The sequence below is a fragment of the Cricetulus griseus genome, chromosome 5 (genome assembly GCF_003668045.3).
Source record: "Cricetulus griseus strain 17A/GY chromosome 5, alternate assembly CriGri-PICRH-1.0, whole genome shotgun sequence".
In the NCBI taxonomy this organism is placed as follows: Eukaryota; Metazoa; Chordata; class Mammalia; order Rodentia; family Cricetidae; genus Cricetulus; species Cricetulus griseus.
The window spans coordinates 118,467,369-118,485,002 of NC_048598.1; the positions used below are offsets into that span (position 1 = coordinate 118,467,369).

The following is a 17,634-nucleotide window of genomic DNA, read 5'->3' on the forward strand; positions in this document are numbered from 1 at the left end:
GATCCACCTGCCTCTGCCTCCCAAGTGCTGGAATTAAAGGTGTGTGTCACCACCGCCTGGCAGGGACAAGAATATTGTGCCATGGAAAAGAAGCATTTCTATGTCTGTGTAGATTCCTGACTTACTGCTTCCAAAACACTGACCCCACATAAACTTATCATGGGTAATTACCATTCTACACCTTCAGGTTGTGTTGGTGTCGTGAGTTTTTGTTGTTTCTAAAGATCAAGGCTGTTCCCTGCCCCTCACCTTCAAATGCAAAAATAAATAAATGATAAATAAATAAATAGAAAAATCAAATAAATTTACCCTTCCCTAACTTGATGAAAAGGTGTGTTAACCTGTATGTAGTGTCTAAAGTCCAATTTCCTGAGAGCACACACTCAGAGTAAAGCCTGGAGAGTCGTTACCACTTGATTTTGTTGTTTGCTAAAATGCGGGTTTGTTGTGAACTTTGTTTTCATGGGTTTTTGGTTTTTGGCTTTGTTGGTGGTGGTAGTTTTTCTCTGTGTAGTCCTGATTGTCCTGGAACTCAGTCTGTAGACCAGGCTGGCCTCAAACTCAGAGATTCACCTGTCTCTGCCTCCTGAGTGCTGGGATTGAATGCATGTGCCACCACTGCCCTGCTACATGGGTGTGTGTGTGTGTGTGTGTGTGTGTGTTTTCAGAGGAATATGTGTAGTGAAATTTTATGTAACACTACCTTGTAGGTAAAATTAGATTACAATAACTGATTTCTTTGTAAACTGGAGAACAATTTTGCCCTGCCCTTGTTAGCTAGGCAGAGTACTCAAGCAACACAGATTCAATTTTTCTGTCCTTAGATCATTATCTTCTGAGATGAAGAGTTCTTGTGTGGCATGCTTTAATTCAGAATGTAGATTTTCTAATCAGAAATCTCTGCTTCCTACACCAAGTTCTCTGATTCTGTGTTGAGATTGTTTCTTATGTCCTGCTGAAGATGGGAAGCTATGCAGCACCCTCTCTTAGTAGCAGGATTTGTGTGAAAGGCCTTTTCCATCCTCAGTCTGTTCCCCACTCCACCACCACCATTGTTTGCTTCACGAGTCTGTTGCTGTGTTTCACTTGTCTCAGGCATACCATGAAGTTCCCTATACGACCTCCTTTACCTTGGCCAAACAGTTGTCCTTTTACAAAATTCGTACCATTGCCCCAGGCAAGACTCATACAGCTGCAATTGATGGTAAGTTGTTCAGCTGATTTTTTTAAACAATCTTTATAAATACAAAATAAATGTGCACTTTAATAAGAACACCACACTTGCAGCTGGAAAGGTGGCTCAGTGGTTAATAGTGCTTACTTGCAGATCTTCCAGATGACCCGAATTCTGTGTCCAGCACCTATTTTGGACTGCTCTTAACTGACTATAACTTCACCTTCAGGGGATCTGATGCCCTCTTCTCAACTCTGTACATGTAGCATACACAGAGAGAGAGAGACATGTATACATAAAGTCATAGTTTGCTTTTTGAGGCTGGGTTTCTCTGTGTAGCCCTGGCTGTCTTGGAACTCGATCTGTAGACTGGGCTAGACTCAAACTTGTATATCCTCCTGCCTCTGCCTCCTGAATGCTAGGATTAAAAGCATGCACCACCTTGCCCAGCTATAAATACTCTTAAAACAAAAACCATATTTATAATTGGCACCTACTATAAGTATTCTAAATTAAGGCAGTACCCTTTTTCTGCATTAAAAATGCAATGTTAGAGTAGCCACCCACACCTCAGTTTGATCCCAGGAACCTACAGGGTGAAAGGAGAGTTTTGTTTCCTAAAAGTTGTCTTCTGACCTCAACTATGGCATGTGCACCCACATAAGCACTCACAACAAATACATCATTTGTGGGGGTTGTGTTAATGTTGTTTGAAGTACTGGAAAGGAAATGCTGTGGTCAGTTCGAGGTTCTAATTGGTCACACTGCCTAGATACTCTCACCTCAAGTCATGTGGGTAGCTTCATATCTCTGTCTTCCAGTGCATGGAGCCTGCATTGCTGTGTCTTTAGGTTTCATGGCCCATTTGTGATTGGCTGTTTATTTTTGCTTCTCTCTTAGAACGAGGCCGGCTGCTGACTTTTGGCTGTAATAAGTGTGGGCAGCTGGGTGTTGGGAATTACAAGAAACGCCTGGGAATCAACCTGTTGGGGGGACCCCTTGGTGGGAAGCAAGTGATCAGGGTCTCCTGTGGTGATGAGTTCACCATTGCTGCCACTGATGGTGAGTCTGTCTATGTTTTTTGTTTTTTGTTTTTGTTTTTTTTTTTTTAAGCTTTCCAGACAGGTGGCTGTTTTAATTCTTGATTAGGAAAAGGCAGTTTTGTTTAACTGGCATGTGGTTTTAAGGGCTAGATTTCTAGGTAATGGCAGGTGAATATTGTAAATTCACCTGATTTTATTTTCATTTTAACACTTTTGGTAAACTATCTACAGAACCATTGAGTACTTGTGTCTGTCTTGTGCAGTACCATGTTGGTCCTGATCGGCATTGGCTGGGTATGTGAGGAGAAGCACATAGACAGTCTTCAGGTGCTGTGCTAGAAACATCCTACTCTTCCCAGGACTCAGCCCTCTTTTCCACCTCAGTACCTTGAAGCTTGTACTACCATCTCTGACCTAAAGACATTTGGTCCACAGCACCTCAACTTGGATGACTAAAGCTAGAGCAGCAGTATAGCCCATGTTCTCCAGATGAGTCCTGATTCTTATCTGTTGTCCTGTCATGAGCATGATCATTAATCAATTGTCCTTCATCTAAGAGAGAGGGGAGAGGGGAGACACACACACATACACACACACACACACACACACACACACACACACACACACACACAGAGAGAGAGAGAGAGAGAGAGAGAAATTGACAAGGATCGGATTTCTAGTGTTGGCACATCAAACACTGTGAGTCTCTGTCCAGACCTGTTCCTCTGCAGACTTGTTAACCCAGCCAGCTCCATCCTGCACTCTGCATCCTATCCACCAGGAAGTCCTACTGACTGTCTCAGAATATGCCCAACAACTTCTTGCTATTATCAGTACTTCAACTGGTCTCTGCTTCCACCTTTGCTATTTTGCAGTTGGTTCTCATCATAGCCTTGGACATTCTCTTAAATACCTCCTGCCAAGAGGCTCTCATGGCTTGGTACATCAGTCAGGCTTTCATGGCCCCATAGGATCAGGACCTCTCCTGCCACTTGTCCCTCTCTCTTACTTTGCTCCTAGGGACCTCTTTTTTCTGTTTGTGCAGCCTTGCTCTTGCTCTTATGTCTGCCTGGAAACTCCCTTGGTTCAGCTAAATGTCTGCTCAAGTGTCAAAGAGTACTTCCCTGACCACTTTCTCTAAAATGATGCAGTGCCATCCATTCCCCTTCCTCCATAGCACTTACCATTATCTGAAACAGATGATAACTATTTGTTTTTGTGTTTTCTTTCTCCCCACTGAAGTACTGCACCAAGTACTTGGCTTTATGACCTGCCTCAGATACCTTGAGCAATACTTGCTGCTTACTTGTTTGAAGAATGAATGAATGAATGAATGACATAGGAACAGTATTCATTCATTTTACCCAGGTGGGATCAGGAAGAGTTTTAGGCTCTATATAGAGAAATAATCAGCTTTTCTCTCATTTGGTGCTTAGTAGGACATCTGTCTAGTTCCAGGGTGTAACAGTGGGATACCCATAGAATTGGGCAAATAGTGTTCTATTAACCTGCTGTTTAATTTTTTTCTAGATAATCACATTTTTGCCTGGGGAAATGGTGGCAACGGCCGCCTGGCAATGACTCCCACCGAGAGACCACATGGCTCTGATATCTGTACCTCATGGCCTCGACCTATTTTTGGATCTTTGCATCATGTCCCAGACCTTTCTTGCCGTGGCTGGCACACCATTCTTATTGTTGGTAAGGGTTTCGTATATATGGAATTGGGGTGGCTTGGACAGGATTGACTCTCACCTTAAGTACTAGTGGTGACATTGTTGGAAACAGAAGTATCCAGAAACAGAGGCTTCTTTTTCAAGTCTTGTGCTGGACAGAGATTCCATACAGAGTGGTAGGAACAGAACATTTTCATTTCCCAAGTTAGTCATCTGCTGTTTCTTCTCTATTGGACTATTTTGTGTCAGGGTCTGGTAGCTCAGTGCAGCCTCAAACTCAGTACTTAGTAGCCAAGAATAGCCTTGAGTTTCTGACCCTTCTGCCTCCACCCCCTGAGTGCAGGAATTACAGTTTGGACATCACATCACAGAATTTATTACTTCCATTTACCTAATAATGTTGTGTCTGCATTTGCTTGAATTCTTTTTGTTGTTGTTGTTTTGTTTTGGAGTTTTTTTTGGTTTTTTATTTTGTTTTGTTTTTTTCTTTTTTGGTTTTTAGAGACAAGGTTTCTCTGTAGCTCTGGCTGTCCTGATACTAGCTTTAAGATAGACCAGGCTAGCTTCGAACTCACAGAGATCCACCTGCCTCTGCTTCCCGAGTGCTGGGATTAGGCATGTGCCACCATCACCTGGCTCAGTAATTCTTTTAAAAGAAAATTTCCAAATGCTTTTGCATAAAGATTACTTTGAAAGCCAGGCGTTGGTGGCGCGCGCCTTTAATCCCAGCACTCAGGAGGCAGAGGCAGGAGGATCTCTGTGAGTTCGAGACCAGCCTGGTCTACAAGAGCTAGTTCCAGGACAGCCTCCAAAGCCACAGAGAAACCCTGTCTCAACCCTCCCCCCCCAAAAAAAAGTTTACTTTGAACTCCATGATTTAAAAAAAAAAAAAAAACTTGGCTTTTATAAATCTTAGTCTTGCCCCACCCTTAACCCATTTAATCAGAATCTCTGATTTAGGTCAGATTTAGGTATTGTTACTTTGTAAAGTTTCCATGGTGCTTCCAGTGAACTGCAAAGGTAGCTCAGTACTATTTGACTTATGAGACTGAGTTGTAAATAGTAAGTTCTAAGTTATTGGGAGTCAGAGAGGGCAGTGGCCACTTCCTCCTTGCCTGTCTCCCTTCACTCTTCCTGCCAGCCTCTGTACATAATGCTCACCTACAGCATATTTTTCCCCAGAGAAAGTATTGAATTCTAAGACCATCCGTTCTAATAGCAGCGGCCTGTCCATCGGAACTGGTAAGTGGTCTGTGGGTGGAGAAGCTGTGATTACAGGGAAGGTGGTATGCTGATGATTGCTGCTGCTCTGGCATTGTTACCGGGGTGATTGTGTCTGCGCCTGCAGCACCTGTGGAAGCAGCTGAGAGGCTTGCTCCACAGTGTGACGTGACATTTGTATTCCTTACAATACCTGGGCCTGGGTGACATAAGGACTCTGTCTCAAGCATAAAAATTTATAAGCCAGTCAGTGGTGGTGCATGCTTTTAATCCCAGCACTTGGGAGGCAGAGGCCTGCAGATCTCTGTGAGTTCAAATCCAGCCTGGTCTACAGAGAAAGTTCCAGGAGAGCCAGGGCTACACAGAGAAACCCTGTCTCAAAACCAAAAAAAAGAATAAAAGTTTGGGCCCACAGGATGTCTTATTGAGTAAAGACTCATGCTGCCATCCTGACAACCTGAGTTCAGTCCTGAGAAGATCCACATGGTAGAAGGATGGATCTAACCTCCACAGCTTGTCAACGCCTCTACACATGCCAACATGCATACCCACAATAAATTAATGCAATAACCTTTAAAAATAATGAGGAGCTGGAGAGATGGTTCATCAGTTAAGAACTCACCTGTTGATTTTTACAGAGAATTCAAATGGCAGCTAACAACCATCCAGTTACAGAGGATCTGACGCCCTCTTCTGACCTCTGAGGGCAGCGTATGCACATGGTACACAGACAAACATGGAGGCAAAAAAAACCCATACACATAAAATAAATCTTTTTAAAAATAATTTATAAAATGTAAACCCTATGTAAAAACTAATAGTTTAGTCTAAATATTTGTTTGAACATTTCACTCCGTGCAACTCTTGGAACTTTTGTAGGGATGAGTGGGTTTGTCAGATGGTCAATTTCTTTGTGGCATAGAAAAGCTCTCTCTTTCTGTACCACACATCTACCAGTGGTTCAGAGTTCCAGCCCAGGAGGCGGTGGAGGTGGCAGCGGTGAAGAGGAAGACAGTCAGCAGGAATCTGAAACTCCAGATCCAAGTGGAGGCTTCCGAGGAACAATGGAAGCAGACCGTGGAATGGAAGGTTTAATCAGTCCCACGGAGGCTGTGGGGAACAGTTGTGGGGCTAGCAGCTCCTGCCCTGGCTGGCTTCGAAAGGTAATCCCCTGGTCCCCTGGGACAGATACTTCAGAGAAGTCTGTAGCAGGAGCCAGGAAGGGTTGCCAAGGTCTCTGTTTCTTTTTTTTACTTTTGTTTTGTTTTGTTGTTTTTTTCGAGACAGGGTTTCTCTGTATTGCTTTGCAGGTTTTTCCTGGAACTCAATCTGGAGACCAGGCTGGCCTCGAACTCACAGAGATACACCTGTCTCTGCCTCCCGAGGACTGGGATTAAAGGTGTGCAATACCAACGCCAGGCTTAAAGTCTCTGTTTCTTGTGCCCTACTAATTTAGACCAGAGACAAGGCTTGAGATTCCCACCTGGAAAGAAGGTACCACCCAGCTAACCCTGTTTTCATTTCTAAGAAGAAAGGATATGGCATATTTTCACACCTCTATTTTTTTTTTTTTTTTTTTTTTTTTTTAAGACGGAGTCTCAGTTTATAGCCCTTGCTGTCCTGGAACTCACAGAGACCCACCTGTCTCTGCTTCCCAAATGCTGGGGCTAAAGGTGTGCACTACCGGTGGGCCCAGCTCCTTTATGCCTGTATTATTAAAGTGAATGTAATAAATTCATGTAACTTACCCTTTTTTGGTTTTGTAATCTATCCTAAAGACATTTCTTTCATTTTTATTAGTTCTTTGAAAATTTTATACATTCTATTTTGATTATATTTTATCCATCCCTCTCCTCCAACTCTTCCCAGATCCATTACCCCTTCCTATGAACCCAACTTAGTCCCCTCATTTTTAAGTTTATGCTGCCCATATACTCTTAGATGTTTGTTCTGCCACTGGAATCTAGTTAACCTACCAGGAGCCACACCTGAACAGTGTTGAAGTATACCTCTGCAAAAATTAAGCTCACAGATTACATACTATTTATAGAAGTGAAATATTGGGCAGTTGAAATGCCTTACAATGAAAATAGTGTATTAAAGATAAGGTACAGACAGTAAAAATGTAACCCATTTCATATGAAAAGATGGAATTTCTGTCAGTAAGAAAACGCATTGCACGCCGGGCGTTGGTGGTGCGCGCCTTTAATCCCAGCACTCGGGAGGCAGAGGCAGGCGGATCTCTCTGAGTTCGAGGCCAGCCTGGTCTCCAGAGCAAGTGCCAGGATAGGCTCCAAAGCTACACAGAGAAACCCTGTCTGGGGGAGGGGGGGGCACGCATTGCGCAGAAGAATGTGGATGAGATGATCTAGTGACCACTATATGGTGGTTATTTCTCGGCGGGTGATGAGATTGCTGAGTTCTATTGGTGGCCTTATTGGTGTATTCTTGTTGACTTGGTCGCTAGTATGTTTAGCATGGCCAGCAAACATTTACAGTTTATGGATTTTTTTTTCCTTGCTGGCCTGGAACCCACTATGTAGGCCAGTCTGGCTTCAAACTCACAGCCTCTGCCTCCTGGGTGCTGGGATCAAAGGCATACACCACCACACATGATGGAATTTTAATTTTTTTTACAGAAGGGGTGGTAGTGACCTGCATAGTTAAAGCTCTTCATCCAATAGGACTTAACTGGTCAAGTAAGGGTAGAGAGCAGAGGAAACAGCACACCTCTAACCTCTGCCTCCTTACCAGCTAAGTGGTGTGTATAGAATTGTGTTGGGGAAATGAGCCAGATGCAGCTGGTCTTGAACTTGAGTCTGAGTTTTCATCACTGAAGCAAGGATGGCAGTTTGTTTCCAGGTTAGACAATGTATGTTTCTGGCCACCACTATTCTGTCCCATTAGAGGGTGCTGATGTCACAACAGAATGAAAGTAAAAGCTGCAAGGGAACTCGGGAGAAAGTAAATTGCTGCAAACTGATGAGATTCTTTCTTGTGAATCTAGGAGCTGGAAAATGCAGAGTTCATCCCCATGCCTGACAGTCCAACTCCCCTGAGTGCAGCATTTTCAGAGTCAGAGAAGGACACCCTGCCCTACGAAGAGCTACAAGGACTCAAAGTCGCATCTGAAGTTCGTCCAGAACACCAGCCCCCAGTAGGAGCCTGGGTAACTGAGCTTTCTGTCTTTTACCTCAACTAGGTAGACTGTGATTGGGAGTTCTTAGGTTCTCCTGAGTTCACCATGTCTTCTAGCTCCTTGGGCCACTGCTACACTGTCTCTCTGGCAGTTCTAAGAGCCACTCTCTACCTTCTAACACCAGAGGATTATCTCTCCCCTCTTCTTCAGAAGTACCCAAACTGAACTGTACATTTCCAAATTAGTCTTTTTGTTGTGATGGTTTGTTTGTTTCTTTGTGAAACAAATTTTGTAGCCCAGCCAGGGATGGAGGATGACTTTAAACTTCTCTGCTATTCCTGCCTCCACCTCCCAAATGATAATTACAGGCATGTGCCACACACTCAGCTATGCAGTGCTGGGCGATCCAACCAGTGCGTTGTGTGTGTGTGTGTGTGTGTGTGTGTGTGTGTGTGTGTGTGTGTGTGTGTGTGTGTGTGTGTGTTAATCAAGTACTCTACAATCACAATCCTAGCTCCCAAACTCAGTTTTCATAACACCATGAGAGTGAGTTGAGCTGTGTATGAATTAATGCCTGGGCTTGGCATGGTGACACACCCCACCTTTAAGTTTAGCACTGGGGAGGTAGAGGCAGGTAGAGCTCTGAGTCTGAAGCCAGCCTGGTCTATAGAGTGAGTTCCAGAACAGCCATAGCCATTATATAAAGAAACACTATCTTAAAAAAAGAAAGAAAAGCCGGGCGTTGGTGGTGCACGCCTTTAATCCCAGCACTAGGGAGGCAGAAGCAGGCGGATCTCTCTGAGTTCGAGGCCAGCCTGGTCTCCAGAGCGAGTGCCAGGATAGGCTCCAAAGCTATATAGAGAAACCCTGTCTCGAAAAACAAAAAAAAAAGAAAGAAAAGAAAAAGAAAGAAAAAAAGAATGCCTGTAGGAGCAGTGCATATATACCCAACCTGTGTAGAAATGAAATTGTGGTAAATCACCAACTCTAAATCAGGAGACATCAAGCTTCTTCTAAAGAAGCCATACAGTCATCACTTGACTTTGTGAGTTGTATAGTCTACTTTCCAACAACTCCCAACATTATAGCACAGATGTAGGTTGAGTATCTCTTATACAAATGTTTAGGAACCAGAAGGATTCTAAATTTCACATTTTGCTGGATTTTGAAATATTTGCATATACATAATGAGATATCTTAGGGCTAGGACCCAAGACTAAACATAAATTCCTTTATGTTTCATAGAGCCCTTATAAACTTAGCTTGGAGGTCATTATTTGTCTTATTTTAATGTACCTATTCTGAGCTGCAGTCTGTCTTAGGAGCTTAAGAGTGACATTTTCCACTCGTGATATCATATCAGTGCTCCAACAGTTTTGGATTTAGGAACATTTAGGATTTTCACGTTAGGGATGCTCAACCTGTAATACATAATGAATGAGGGTACCTATATTTCAATAAAGTTTTATTTACAAAGTAGGCTAAAATTGACCTGTAGGCTGTTATTTGCTGATGTGAATTTTTTTTTTTTTTTTTTTTTTTTTTTTTTTGAGGCAGGGTTTCTCTGTGCAGTCCTGGCTGTTCTGGAACTTGCTTTGTAGACCAGGCTGGCTTTGAACTCCGAGATCCACCTGCCTCCCCCAAGTATTGAGATTTTGCCTCTGACCTGATTGTTTGTTTGTATGTTTGTTTGTTTTTGAGTCAGGGTTTCTCTGTGTAGCTTCAGAGCCTATCCTGGAACTCTCTGTAAACCAACTGTCCTCAAACTGACAGAGATCCACCTGCCTCTGCCTCCCTTAGGCATGTGCCACCACCGACCATCCATCTTAACTGCAGCCTAATAAGGCTTAAGCACTGAGAGTTCCCTTATCCTATTAGTGCCAAGTGCAGTTGAAATCCAGGCATTTTTCTGTTTACTTGCACCTGTTCTTGTGTATATTTGTCCTACTGTGTTGGTTAAAGTAAAAGCTGTTTTCATAGCGGGGGCCATGGCAGATCCTCCTGCATCATCTCCTTCTTGTCCATAGCCTCCCCGGCTGAATCCTGCAGTGCCCTGTGCTGGGAAAGTGTTGACCTCTCCCGCTTGTGCGTGCAGCACTCTGCAGGCCGAGGTTGAGAGGTTGCAGGCTCTGGTGTTAAAGTGTCTGGCTGAACAACAGAAGCTACAACAAGAAAACCTCCAGATTTTTACCCAACTACAAAAGCTAAACAAGAAATTGGAAGGAGGCCAGCAGGTAAGAGCAATCATGAAAAGAGTAATTGAATTTCTAAATCTGCTTTGAAGTTCACAGAAACAAAACATAAGGTACTAAGTAGACTTAGCCCTTTATAATTCCCTGTTTCTTAATGATATGACTTTTGTACTTAATTCCAGGAGCCTTGGACCTACCTAGTTTGGGTACCTGGATTTTATCTTTTTTTTTTTTTTTTTTTTTTTAAGATTTTTATTTATTTATTAGTGTACAACATTCTGCTTCCATGTATATCTGCACACCAGAAGAGGGCAGCAGATCTCATAAGGGATTGTTGTGAGCCACCCTGTGGTTGCTGGGAATTGAACTCAGGACCTCTGGAAGAGCAGTCAGTGCTCTTAACCTCTGAGCCATCTCTCCAGCCCAGATTTTATCATTTTTAACACCTAGCTTTCATTGTTTTCTATTACTAGTTGTTTGGTTTTTCTTTTACTTTTATTATGAAAATATCTAAAATTATAATGAATGCCCACTTGCCTACCATATAAGTTCAGTAATTATTAACATGTAACTCTATTTGGTGTATATATGTATACATATATTAACTATTTTATTTGTTTATTTGTGCAGCAGTGGGGATTGAACCCAGTGTCTTTCACATGATAAGCAAATACTCTACCACTGAACTGTATCCCCAGCCTTTGCTGAACCATTTTAAAATAGAGTATAAAAGGCTGGGGAAATGGCTCAGCTGAGTAAAGCACTTGCCACATAGACCTGACAATCTGTGTTCAGTCCCCAGAACTCATAGTGGTGGGAAAGAATCAATTCCCAAGCGTGGGTTGTCCTCTTACCTGACTGACACTCAAAGAGTGGCATGAACACACCCATGCTCTCTTCTGAACACTGGAGTTAGAATTAGGGCTTTATTGTATTCAGGTTAAATAGTTTGGGAAAAACATTTTGCATATGCTGCTTCTTGGTGTCACTCCATCTCAAGTCAGCTATGAGTGAGGGAGAGTCATCCCTGGGCTTTGTCCTATGGAGTTACTTTGTGAACAATCTACTCCATATGGTTGTCTTGAAGCTTGAGGGAAACAATGTCCTTGAAACACTTCAGAAGGTGATGAACATTCCTGAGTAAGATTGGCATTGGTGGTGCACACCTTTAATCCCAGCACTCGGGAGGCAGAGGCAGGCGGATCTCTGGTCTATAGAGCAAGTACCAGGATAGGCTCCAAAGCTACACAGAGAAACCCTGTCTTGAAAAAAAAAAAAAAAAAATTGGCAGTGGTAGTAGGCACAAAGATTGTTTTATCTAGGATGGGGGGGCTGTTGTTTGGGTTTTTTGTTTGTTTTTTTTTTTGAGGCAGTATTTTACTATGTATCCCTGGCTGGTCTGGTACTCGCTATGTAGATCAGGCTGGCTTCAAACTCATGGAGACAGATCCTCCTGCTTCTGCCTCCTGAGTGCTGGGATTAAAGGGGTACACTACCATCCCCAGCCATTTCACTTTTCATACCACATCCCCAAACCCTGTGGGCCTGAGCAAACTAGAACAACTAGTTACACTACCTTCATGAATGTAAAGATGGAGACTGTTTCCAAGACAGTGCCACCTGAGTCTTCCATAGACCATGAGAGCAAATCCTGAGAGAATATACCATATTGAAAACACAGCCCTGATGGGGCTGGAGAGATGGCTCAGCTGTTAAGAGTTCCGACTGCTCTTCCAGAGGTCCTGGAACCACATGGTGGCTAACAACCATCTGTTATAAGATCTGGTGCCCTCTTCTGGTGTGCAGGTGTATATGGAGACAGAATGTTATATACATAATAAATAAGTAAATAAAATCTTTAGAAAAAAAGAAAAAGAAAACACAGTCCTGAAGTGCCATGACCAGTCGTAGCATCATTGCTAATGTGGAACTGCTTTGTCTGGACAGGTGGGGATGCATTCCAAAGGAACTCAGACAGCAAAGGAAGAGGTGGAAATGGATCCAAAGCCTGACTTAGATTCAGATTCCTGGTGCCTCCTTGGAACAGACTCTTGTCGACCCAGCCTCTAGTCTCCTGAGTCCACATAGCCCTCAGGAAACTGGGACCCAAAGAACTTCACCGCACACTTACCGAGTGCAGAGAGCAGCTTTCCTGGCTTTGTTCACTTGCAGACACGGAGCGCAGGGCAGAGGGAGGCTCTGAAGCACTTTCCTGTGCATTTGGAGAGTGGCATTGCCTTTTAGATAGGATCTAGGAGCGATATTATTGTTTTGGAGAATGGAAGGGCTCTGTGGCCCTAGCTTTGTCATCAGTGACTGCCATAGCAACAGCAGCTCTGTACCTCATCTTTTGATCCCACCTTTGAAGAGGAGACATAGTACTCACCTTAATTGCGCTGGTAGCAGCTCATATCCCACTTATCATTTTCAACATTAATTGGAAGCTACCTTGGGATTTTAGAACCAGGCATTGCATCTCTGGATGGAGAAGGAAAAATGTAAAATTGAAATGGACGGGCCAGGCCTGGCCGCCCAGGGTCCTCCAGAGAGTGGTAAAGTCTGCATGTCTTCTCAGAAGCCTGGAGTCCAGGAAAGTTTCCTGGCAGTCAGTGTACAACTTGTCTTCAGGAAGTTCAGTTACTTTGTGCAACTGAGTGCTTTGTGAGGGAAGCTTAGATTGCTTTCCCTGTGGAGATCCTTGAACATCGACATGAGGAGCAGAGAAAGGGCGGGTCCCTCGTCACAATAGCACAACCTTCAGGCTACCGTTAGTACAAGGTGGGATTTCCCTGCTCTGGGGGGCTCCTCCAGAGAGGAGGAGTCTAAGAGAATTACTCCAGCCAGTGGGTAATAGGTGGGACTCTGGGAGAAAAGCAAGAGGGAAGGTGACACTTCCTTTAGTGCCTTGCCTTGGTATCTGAGAGCCTCAGTGGCACCACAGTCTATGCCCCTGTGAAGGCTTCTTTGTACCTCTAGTGTCATGACCCTGAGGGGTCTGACTGGGATAAGTAGCCCCAGGCACCCTCTTTCTATGTCTAGTCAGTATTTTTCCTCTTTGGTGTGTTTTGAAGCCATATCATACCCAGTAAGTCAGTATCATGTTTCATACTTGAGTGGCCCAAAACCAGCACCAAATCCTTGGGGTCCCAAAAGCTTGACAGGTAGAACCTGCCAAATGAGGAAATTGGCTGCAAGCTCACTTCTGCTGTGTTCTTGTTGAGAGGAGCAAGCTACCTTTTCCAAAGACAGGATGTGTCCTAGAAGAGCCAACCTTCTAGGCAAGCTTATGACGGTTTCCCTTAAATGTGAGCCTAGTGCTTCCACCAAGTCGAATGAATTGCTTGTGTTTGGGGCCACAGCAGCTGCTTCGATAAGTACCACATCCTCCATGCTACATACAACTAAATTAATATTGTTTCATTTAATATTTCAGGAGGACCTACCTGTGCAGGAGAAATTTTGCCATCTCCCTAAACTGGTGGTGTAAAGGCTGGTGCTGGGAGGAAACCCCATCTCTGGGGTGGGCAACTCTGTCCAATGGGATTGTTGATGTCCCATTGTTTTCTCAATTCTGAGAAGCCTAGTACAGTAGTACTGATGTAATCACTGAAGCCTTTTCCCAGAACAAGGGAAGGCCCAATCCTGACAGAAGGTCTCAAGTTCTAGGGGTCTGGCTGTTGGCTGTAAACCCTGTCAGAGAGTTTGGTTCGTAATGTCAATGCAACTTTGGTTTTCTTCAGGACTGGCTGGCCTTTCAAGGTCCTGTATCCTTATCTTACCATCTCAGCAGGCCTGAGAGGCAGGGTGTAAGGTCTTCATTATGAGCACTGCTTCTGCTTGGGAGCTGAGGGGCATGGCATGTTGCTGACTGTGGGGTGACAGTGAGTATGGAGGTGGGCAGGAGCCCTGGGGGGTCATTCTCTAGGTGAGCATGGTGGTCATTTTCTCTGGTATATTCCCATGGGAACTCTAGGTGAGGGTGGAAAGGGTGAGGGTGGAGTGGTGTGGCATTTCTGTTTTAAATAAACATTTCAACTCTCAGCTAGTACTGTGCTTCAGTAAGCCTGTACCACCTCTGTCACTGGGGACAAAACACCTGCAGTCCTAGGCCTTGGGAAATCTTTGATTCTGTAAGTCTTCTATAAATAAATGATAATAATGAAAAAATGTTCTTCTAACAGAAACGATGCAAGAAACACTACACAGAAATAACCTCTGCTGTTTTCCAATCTTACTTGCCAGAAAAATCTTTTTTGCTGCTACAGCTCTTTTCCTCCAAAAGTTTGTAAAAATGCAGAAAGTGCAGATGGGGAAAAGAGCGACATTAAAAAAAGGGTCCTGGGATAGCAAGGTAGCTCAACAGGTCAGCTGAGGATCTGAGTTCTGTGCCTTAGGATATTTTGCACTTTCCAGAATTGTGCCTAGGACAGCCATAAGTTTTTTTCCCTACCAAACAGCTATGCAAACAGAAAAACAGTTCAACAGTGGCATGCACTGGGTTGAGAAAAAACACAAGACAGAAGAAATGTCTTCAAATGGTTTCCTGTAGCTAAATCTTGGTAATTGTCCTGCTCGTCCCCTATGCAGTGCTAGGTATTTGAGGCTTTCCAGTAGTGTTGCTTTGATTACAGTATAGCCTGCATTATCCTCTGTGCCAACACTTTGCTGACAAGCCAGCTTATTGTTAGCCAGATGCTGGAAAGGGTGAGGGTGGAGTGGTGTGGCATTTCTGTTTTAAATAAACATTTCAACTCTCAGCTAGTACTGTGCTTCAGTAAGCCTGTACCACCTCTGTCACTGGGGACAAAACACCTGCAGTCCTAGGCCTTGGGAAATCTTTGATTCTGTAAGTCTTCTATAAATAAATGATAATAATGAAAAAATGTTCTTCTAACAGAAACGATGCAAGAAACACTACACAGAAATAACCTCTGCTGTTTTCCAATCTTACTTGCCAGAAAAATCTTTTTTGCTGCTACAGCTCTTTTCCTCCAAAAGTTTGTAAAAATGCAGAAAGTGCAGATGGGGAAAAGAGCGACATTAAAAAAAGGGTCCTGGGATAGCAAGGTAGCTCAACAGGTCACAGGGGCTTTCTGGACAAGCCTAGTGACCCGGGTTCAACCCACTGAATCCACAGAGTGGCCTGTGACCTCACACATTGGCGTGTGTGTGCCTGCTTTTGTACACACCATGCACACACACAGTAATGGAAGAAATCAGGTTTCTTTTACGGACCCCCTTGGTCCTGATGGGGAGACATCTCTAAGTGATCATGCCAGTTTGTCTATAAAACCCTCAGGAAAGCTGAGTTGTATTTGGTCCCCTTGGCATAACAGCTGTTACTTTTCTTGGCTGAGCTTTGCACCAAAGTTTAAAACAAAAGGCTTCTAACGCTCCAATTTCATTTGGTTTGTTATCTGTTCAGAAACATTCGTGATAGGAGGAGCAGCCCATAGAAAAATATGTCTTTTAGAGAAAGTCCTTCACATGAGATCCCCAGGCCTCAAAGGAAGTAGCAGTCATGATAGCAGGAGGGTGGGATGGACTGTAATCAAGACTGTGAGATTGCCTGCAAAGCCAGAAGTCGTTTATTGCCTCAGTGATTAACTGCAGACATAAATGTGCTGGTCATTAAAGCTCACAGGTCGTGGGCTTTGGAGAGGAAAATCCATCACAGCTCCGCTTGCCATCTGTGTTTTGTGAAGGGTGATCGACTGGCTGAGCAAATGTTGACAAGAGGCACTGTACTGTGTGAGCTAGGAAATCCTGGCTCGGGGTGTCTGCGCACACTTCTAAATGAAGAGAGCTACCTTGTGAGTTTCACTAAGAATTTCCCTTAGCTTTTTGAACTTTAAAATGTAGAATGTTTACATGTGCTTAAAGTAAAACAGACTATGGACATTTACAAGCAGCATCTATGTGACCTCTATCCAGGAAGAGATCAAGGTTGTAAAACAGCTCTTACCGCCCTCAGAGTCAAAGCTGGCTGAATTCAGAAAACTGACAAAAACTGAGGTCAAAGGGAACACAAAGGCATGGGTTCTTGTTTTCATTCTTTGGCAACTTAAGAATGAGTAACTGCTTGGGTCTATAGAAAGACCTGAATGCAATTGTTTCCTCTTGAGAGCTCTTAAGTTGTGGCCCTAATAACATTGTGGAATCCCAAATCCACATGTCTAAGAGGCCTAGCAGATGAAGCAAGGGAATCTGGCTTTACTTGCCATCATTCCCAACTGAAGGAGTGACAGATTGTGCACCCCTTCCAGTGTGTTCTGTGGAGTTGCTGCCAGTGTTTCCACCACCTCCATTTTGTCAAGATATGCTCCTACCCTAAGTTTTAAAAGTCAGAACACATTTTTGAATGCTTTATAACAATAAAACATCTGGGGTAGGGTGGGAAGGAGTAGGGGGCTGGAGAACCTGGGTGGCGCACACCTTTAATGCCAGCACTCCGGAAGCAGAGGTAGGTGGATCTCTGTGAGTTCAAAGCCAGTCTGGTCTATAGCGTAAATTCCAAGACAGCCAGGCTACACAAACCCTGACTCAAAAAAACAACAACAAAAAAATTCTGGGTTCCCAGCATATGGGGTGGTTCACAACCATCTGTAACTCCAGTTCCAGGGGCTCCAACACTGATTTCTGCAGGTACCCAGTGTAGTCAGAACACTCAATCTTTTTTTAAAAATTTATTTGACTTTTTTTTTTTTAATGTGTGTTGGTGTGAAGGTGTCAGATCCCCTGAAACTGAAGTAACAGACAGTTGTGAGCAGCCATGTGGGTGCTGGGAATTGAACCTGGGTCCTCTGAAAGAGCAGCCAGTGCTCTTAACCACTGAGCCATCTCTCCAGCCCCAACACTTTAAAAATGTTGAGCATCAACCAGGTGGTGGTGGTGGTAGCGCATGCCTTTAATCCCAATACTCGGGAGGCAGAAGCAGGTGGATCCATGTGAGTTCAAGGTCTACTGAGTGAGTTCCAGGATAGCCTCTCCAAAGCTACAGAGAAACCCTGTCTCTAAAAACAAAATTTAAAAAAAAAAAAAGTTGAACATCTGTGGAGATACAACTTTGTGACTTTAGCCACGGCTTATTATCTGTTGCTTTTAACATGGAGTAAGGAACTTGGTGTACTCAGTAAACTTTCCTGGAGGAACCGGCACATCAGGCTAAATATCCAGTGGTTCTAGCACT

General features: G+C 43.8%; 1 protein-coding gene across 3 annotated transcripts in view; it reads left to right on the top strand.

Moving 5' to 3' along the window:
- Nek9 (NIMA related kinase 9) overlaps positions 1–15,202 on the top strand; it is a 38,231-nt gene extending 23,029 nt beyond the window's left edge. For all 3 annotated transcript variants that reach the window (XM_027418545.2, XM_027418546.2, XM_027418547.2), the window contains 8 exons: positions 1,096–1,204; positions 2,075–2,236; positions 3,748–3,918; positions 5,076–5,135; positions 6,072–6,277; positions 8,122–8,283; positions 10,281–10,487; positions 12,393–15,202. In XM_027418545.2, coding sequence (XP_027274346.1) covers positions 1,096–1,204; positions 2,075–2,236; positions 3,748–3,918; positions 5,076–5,135; positions 6,072–6,277; positions 8,122–8,283; positions 10,281–10,487; positions 12,393–12,515 — 1,200 coding nt within the window. In that variant the 3' untranslated portion in view covers positions 12,516–15,202. The remainder of the gene's footprint in view (positions 1–1,095; positions 1,205–2,074; positions 2,237–3,747; positions 3,919–5,075; positions 5,136–6,071; positions 6,278–8,121; positions 8,284–10,280; positions 10,488–12,392) is intronic.
- The last annotated feature ends 2,432 nt before the right edge of the window (positions 15,203–17,634 follow it).